This window comes from Octodon degus, unplaced genomic scaffold (genome assembly GCF_000260255.1).
Source record: "Octodon degus isolate 3935 unplaced genomic scaffold, OctDeg1.0 scaffold00010, whole genome shotgun sequence".
NCBI classification, from domain to species: domain Eukaryota; kingdom Metazoa; phylum Chordata; class Mammalia; order Rodentia; family Octodontidae; genus Octodon; species Octodon degus.
The window spans coordinates 3,186,072-3,193,092 of record NW_004524586.1 but is presented as its reverse complement, the minus strand read 5'-3'; the positions used below and the strand labels follow the sequence as shown (position 1 = coordinate 3,193,092).

General features: G+C 43.2%; 1 protein-coding gene across 2 annotated transcripts in view; it reads left to right on the top strand.

Annotated features, from left to right (window-relative positions):
* The window catches only part of Tctn3 (tectonic family member 3), a 34,321-nt gene that overhangs the window by 4,425 nt on the left and 22,875 nt on the right, over nucleotides 1-7,021 (top strand). For both annotated transcript variants that reach the window (XM_023708936.1, XM_004625499.2), the window contains exons 4-12: nucleotides 1,496-1,623; nucleotides 1,837-1,945; nucleotides 2,029-2,144; nucleotides 2,723-2,758; nucleotides 3,222-3,302; nucleotides 4,229-4,354; nucleotides 5,504-5,617; nucleotides 6,031-6,125; nucleotides 6,641-6,794. In XM_023708936.1, coding sequence (XP_023564704.1) covers nucleotides 1,496-1,623; nucleotides 1,837-1,945; nucleotides 2,029-2,144; nucleotides 2,723-2,758; nucleotides 3,222-3,302; nucleotides 4,229-4,354; nucleotides 5,504-5,617; nucleotides 6,031-6,125; nucleotides 6,641-6,794 — 959 coding nt within the window. The remainder of the gene's footprint in view (nucleotides 1-1,495; nucleotides 1,624-1,836; nucleotides 1,946-2,028; nucleotides 2,145-2,722; nucleotides 2,759-3,221; nucleotides 3,303-4,228; nucleotides 4,355-5,503; nucleotides 5,618-6,030; nucleotides 6,126-6,640; nucleotides 6,795-7,021) is intronic.

Here is a 7,021-nt window from a genome sequence, read left to right as displayed (position 1 = left end):
CTTTCCTTGAATGAGGCTGAGGAATGGCTTCGTGGTTAGTATGAAAAGGGCACTTCACAGTCTCTGATAGCCAAGAAAGGGCATGACTAGCAATGTGATGAGAAGAGGAACCTGATAGTGCTGCTCTTTGCTCCACAAAATGGTACTGTCTTTTCCTCTGAACTTTAGTTGACCAATGACATAGATTGATTTGACTGAAAAGTCAAATAATGGAGACGTAATTAGAGAGGATAAAGGTCAAGCTTATTTAATGTGGAATCCTCTTTAGCTTTTAGTGACTGTGGTCTTGTTGCCTGTTTTGCTCTATCAGAGTGACCATAATTACATGAAGAAGAATAGGAGCGAGGAATGTTCTTGCTGTGTTCTGTTTTTCCAGCTAGCAGACAACTTGGAGTAGTGAAGCAGAGCACTGTCCTCTGCCGTCCTGCGTCTCTTTCTTGGGTGAGCGCGTGCTGTAGAGAGATGTCTGCAGCCACTTACTTAGATGTGTACGTTGCCCTAAGAGAAAATACAGAATTGCTGGGGAAAATGCCCTTTGGGGGTCTGAAGTCTCGACTGTAGAAAGTATAAGGGAAGAAATAAAACCTGGTCATCTATGTTCAGCGGTAGCTCAGTTCGTGAACGCTTGTTCACAAGCAATCTGGCTTACAGACAGAAGTGTTAGACAGAATTCTGTTTCTGCTTGTAAACTCGTCAAGTGCCAAATACAGCTGTGGCCATCTTTCCTTGCAAACATAAAAGCAGGCGTCTGTTCATCTATTGTAGAACAAATTAAGTTCACGACAGGGTACTACAGAGAGCTGGATGTGTTAGTACAGTGTGGAACTGGTCAGTTGAAGTTTAGAGGAAACAGGAAGACTGGGGAGAACAGGTCAAATATTATCTCGAAGTTTACCATCTTCCCGTGGAAACAGTGCCATCTTGATCACACTCGTAGATCGAATAGGATCGTTAATTCCTTTTTCATCACAAATTGCTAATCCTGCCTATTCTTGGCCACTAGAGACTTACACTGGGGAGGCATTCACTGATCCTTTTCTTCACTTAGGTCTTATTACTGTAACAGTAATTCAGTTAAGAAGTCACAAATAAGAGGTGATAGAAATCTGAATTATTGTCCCTAGCAGTACAGTATTGACTTGGAATCTTCCAGAAAAATGTTATGTGCCGATCTGGGTGGTGGTAATGCAGTATGTGGATTTGTAAAAGTTGAGTTTAGACTTCAGTATATTCATACACATCATTTTGTGTATTTTATTCTTCAATAAATGCGTTTTTAAAAATTATTTACTAAAAGGAAGATAGATGTTTTCTAAAAAGGAAGGGGACCCAAGAGGTGGAGGGTGAAGACTGAGATGAAAAGGGAATTTGGCTGTGTTGTGTACCAAATCTCTACAATCATTACATAAGCGGAAAGAAATTTCAAATTAGTTACCTGGCATGCCAGGTATTTAAAAATAAATATTTTTCTTTTATCTTTTTAAAAACATTTTAGCAAAATTGAACTATTTCCAGAAGGTCCAGAAGGTCAGTGCAACCAGTTTCCAAGCCCTGGCTGCGGAGTTTGGAGGGGGCTCATGCAGTGCAACATTGCAACCCCAGCCGCTGCCGCCCTTCTACAAGGTGAGCCTGCGAAAGGGGATGGGGCTGTCGAGGTTAGTTCCCTCATAGCAGCCAGTTGGCAAGCTGTCCCTGTGGTAAACCACAGGTAAACAGTTTTCACCTCTTTTGGAAGACAGTGCCTTCCGTGTAAATAAACTGTTGAGTTAACCATTTTTTTTTTTTCTATTCAATTCAGTCTTATTGTGGGAAAAATGTCCCCTATATTTTATTCAGGCTGGGGATCCCATCCTGACTTACTTTCCCACGAGGTCTATAATAAGCTTGCTGAGGCAGCCTGCAGGAGTGGGAGCTGGGGGAGTTTGTGCTCAGCGCAATCCTGCAGGTGAGTCCAGCACTGAAGTGCCAGCATTTTTGGTTGGTTAAAATGTGCTTTCCTGTTTACCACTGCCTTCTTTGTGTTTTTAGGTTTCTTAGAGAGTAAACGTACAACCTGCACTCACATCTTGAAGAATCTGGCAAGTAGCTGTACCTTGGATCCAGCCCTGGACGCTGGCTCTTACTATAACTTCACGGTCTTGAAGGTGGGTGTCCCTCTCTCCCCACCCGCCCCCATCGGGAGTTTGAAGTCAGCATGCTTCTCACTACTGCAGGGTGCCACTGAACTTGAAGTCAGAATCTCCAAGAGCTACCTAAAACATAGAGGGGGCTGGGGAGATGGCTCAGTGGAATAAGCGCTTCCCTGACAAGCACAAGGGCCTGAGTTCAAGCCCCAGTTCTGCCAAAAAAAAGAATCACATAAAACATAGAGGGCCTAAAAACACTATCATCTGAAGAAGAATGAAAGAATTAGGGGTATATATCCAGGAGATGAGCTTGTCACCCTCCTGGCTAATAGCATTGGCTCAGGAGAGGGCTGCAGCTCTCTGTTTCATCAAATTTCTGGAACTTACTATTCAGGGTAGGCAGTCAGATCTACCCAATCTCAAATCAGTCTTTGGCATATTAATGTAAGGAGGAGTGAGGTGGGAGAAAAGCAAAGCATTCGTTATGTTTTTCGCCCACCACCATCAAAGACTGTTTGTTGGTGGTAATGTGAACCCCCAGTGATTCCATGAAAGGGTGTGTGCATAGTCACGTCTCCGCTCTTCACTTACTCTAGGTTCCACGAGGTGTGACTGACCTGCAGAATATGAAGGTACGGTGCTATTTATAATGGGGGAGATGTGTGGTGTACCCCAGTGAAGGGTGGATCTAAACCTGAGCAGTAAATAGGATAGCTGTCTTCATGTGACTAGAGATTGATGCGGTGTTAACTAACTCTGGACGACATTAAGTGAAGTTACACATTACATTTAAGAAGGCCCTCTGGGGGTCTTTTAATGCTAGACACCCTTGTCAGTATCTAAGAAGGGAGTGTTGAATACAGAATTCCTAGAATGTGTTAGACCATGAAGCCTTATTTCGGATCTAATAGAAGTGTTGTACAAGTATGTTTTGAGATGTACTGATTTAGGTTGGCTTCTGATTTTAAGTCGTAGGCTGGCAATAGGAGAGACAAATGACGATCAAGGAAAGAATAGCACTCACTTTGATATAAGATGGAGCTAAAACAGAAAGTACGACTCAATTTTGGTCAACACTCCTCTTTCCCTGCCCAGTTCCAGGTTCCTGTGACACTTGCCTCGCAGGCTGATCCTCCTGTGCTGGCTGGAAACACTTGCCAGAATGCTGTTTCCCAGGTAGGCTTATTGGTCTCAGCTTCTAGGCTCATGCCTATTGATCAGCACCGCCTCGGGTGTTCTACCTCCAGAAACTGCTAGACTAATCCACCTGAAGTTCTACGCATTCCCCGAAATTTAACCTGACGAGAACTCAGCCTCACAGAGCTCACTTTGAACTACCTGCCTACCTGCCTACCTACCTGTCTACCTACCTACCCACCTACCCACCTGCCGTATTTCACTTCGGTCCTTTGCCCTATCCTCCAGTATTTCAGGTTCATAATATTAAAATAATTAGTAATGCCTCTTCCTTTGCCCTGTAACTGGCTTTTACTGACTGCTCACATTTTTTGTTGGCAAAGTCACTATCATCTAGAGCCTGCACTTGATTAGCCAACTTGTTTTTTTGTTTTTTTGGGGTTTTTTTGGTAGAACCAGGGATTGAACTCAGGCCCTTGCCCTTGCCAGGGAAGCGCTTACTCTACTGAGCCATCTCCCTGGCCCCAGCCAACTTGTTCTTGTCTCTTCTAATAAATCTAATCTACAGAAGTAAGAATTATCTGAAAGTATGACCTGACAGACTGCTCAGGAACCTCAGTTTGCCTTGCATGCATATAGCCTTAGTACCCCAGAAGCTGTCTTTGTGTCCAGCCCGTGCAGGAGCCCCGCCCTCGGTTCCTGTCCTGTGTGTACTTCCGCCTCTGCCTCTAGTACTTGCCTCCCCCTACTCACAGGTAAAGCTCACTTTCCTTAAACTTACCTCTTCTTTGATTCTTCCAAAGGACTGTTTTAGTCTTTTTTTTTCATGTGCAGATAAAATTAAAGTCATGTTTATCTTTTTATGGTATTTGTGTTTGCCATATTTAAGACAGATAGAAGGAAAACCTGTCCTAAACATGATCAATTCCACCATTTTATTAATTGATCCTTCTTTTGCATTTCAGGTCACCTATGAGATAGAAACGAATGGAACCTTTGGAATCCAGCAAGTTTCTGTCAGCTTTAGGCAGATCAACCTGACTATTGAACCAGTTGTTTCCTTACAGCAAGACTTCATCGTTCATTTTAGGGTTAGAGCCCTTCTCCTGTATGGTATCAAGAGGGCGAGAAGTAACTGGTTAAAAGTAGTCCTCTGCTTCTGTAATGAACACAAAATAGTATAAGAATGTGAAGTCCTAAGTCAGGCAGGGTGGTGCACCCCTGTGATCTCAGCACTTGGGAGGCTGAGGCAGGAGGATCATCTGCAAGCTCAAGGCCAGCTGGGCTACATAGTTCAAAGCCAGCCCAAACTACGTGGTTAGACCTAAAAAAGAACACAAAGTCCTAATTCAGTCTGCCAAGTGGGGTGTCGCCATGTCTTAACTGTTACGTAGTAGCTATGGAACACGTATGTATTACTATCTTTCCTTGACACACTGGCTCCTCCCAAAGCAGCACTCCCGTCTGAACTCTGGCCGGGTGTGGTGGCACAGCCCTGGAGTCTCAGCCCTTGAGGAAGCCAAGACTAAAAGGTCGGAAGTTCGCGGTGAGCCAGAGCAACTGATAGCTCCAGGAGACCCTGTTTCAGAGAGCAGAGGAAGTCCTTGAGGAGCAGGCCTAGGATTCGGTTCCCAGTGCAGAGGGGAAGAGGAGGAAATCCAAACTCATCTTTACATAGTCATTTTAAGTCTTAAGCTCAGCCAGCACTCTGGGGACCTTTACCCAGATTTCCTCGTGTTTGTGGACACGCATCGTGGTGCTTCTCCGCTGGGCCTGCTTCTAAACCACTGCCTTCAGCTTGCTTCTGCGTCTTTCCTCTGAACACAGCAGAGCTCTCAGCTCTGATCAACTAGGCCTGTGTCTCTCAGCTCCTCTCTGCAGCATCTGGACTATATTAAAATGTATTTTTAATTACATTTAAAGTCCTCTGGTCTCAGCCAGACTGAACATACCCCTAAACTGATAAATATTTTTAAGAAGGTTGAAGGATTCTTGGTAGATCCTTGGTTCTAATCTAAATTTGCATATAGTGTGTTTCAACATTTAGTTTACTCAGCATTAATTTAGTGAAGGGACCAAAAAAAGAAACACTAGAATATAAATTGCAAAGGGCTACACTGGAGGAAAGCCAGATTACTCAGTGCAGCTCATGTGTTACATTACCTTAAAGAAAGGCAGTGAGTGAAAACACAGTGGAGTTGGGAAGACGTGCCTCTCACGTTGGACTTTACCCTCTGCAGGCTTTTCGGCAGAGCACAGTTGCTGCTGCTGCTGCTGCCGTGCCTCGAAGTGGGAATCCTGGCTACGTCGTCGGGAAGCCTGTGCTGGTCCTCACTGGTGACCTCACTCACTCTGTATCCTTTGCTTGAACTGGTGGCCTGCTGCAGCCTAATGAGAAGTGCTGCAGCAGCTGGTCTTCTGGATTTTCCAATTCTTGAGTTTCTCTCATTTTTTAAGTACTTAAAGTAGTACTTTCTTTACCAAATTTTATTGGTGTTATGAACATCAATATTAAATATAAGTGTGAAGGTTGCACTGATTTTTGGTAATTTTAATAAGATTTTAATGTGAACCATTTTTAGAAATAGAGTAATTGTATTTTTTGACTACTAAAGAGGAAGATAAATATTTTTTGTTTGAATAGCATGATATATTAATAAAATATAAATCATATTTTAAAGAGACAGTGAAGGCATAAACCTTTCTGCTGTACCTACTTTCTTTTGCTGTTACAAGCTCCTTAGCCATTTACTCTTTTCCACCTGAGATGACCCTTTTGCAGAGCCAGGGTAACGGAATTTGCTCTGTTAAAAGACACGAAGTACAGTTTGGAATAAATGCGATATCTGGATGCAAGCTCAGGTAACTTCACTGCTGCAGCATTCCCACAACTTTGTCTCATCTTTTAGAGAAGATGTTGGTCTAGTAACTTGAATATTTTATATGACAGCTGAGAAAATGGTTGGAGTTGTTTCTTTTTTTAATCGTTTATTTGGTACAGGGTCTCACTATGCAGCTCGGACTCGTAGTGATCCTTTCTCCACCTCCCCAGCACTGAGATTACAGCTGTGCACCACCACGCCCAGTTTCAGAGTTTTTTGGTGGCTGGCACAGCATGTGGTACCAGGGATCAAACCCAGGTCCTTGCGCTTGCCAGGCAGGTGCTTAGATCGCTGAACTACCTCCCCAGCCCCATTGAGTAGTCTTTAAATAAATAATTCTTTATTGCTAAGAGTTTCTGACAGCCCTTAATACCTACTAAAGATTATTTCTTGTAATGTATTTTATAGTATTGTTTCTAATGTTCGGATTAATACACTAATGTGGGTGCTGATTTGTCAGCACTGGATATCAGACACCATGCTGTTTAATTACAGGCTAACAGAGGTAGACTGTAGCCAGCTGCAGAGTGAGATTTATCAGATTCTTCACGGAAGCCCCAGGCCAGAGCATGTCGCCATCTTTGGCAATGCCACCCCAGCTCAGAAGGGAGGGTGGACCAGGATCCTGCACCGAAGCTGCAGGCTTGCGGTAAGGAGAGAAATACGCTGACAGTGACTGGCTTTCTTCTAAGTTTTCTAATTTGTTGGTGGACAACAGGAAAGTCCCTGATGATGTTTTGTATTTCTTTTTTTTTTTTAATAGCTTTTTTATTTTTATTTTTTTTTCATAATTTTATTGATAAACAAATAGCAATGAGACAGTTTCAAATCAAATCGCTAGGACAGTTTCAATAACTAACACACTGCATACATTCT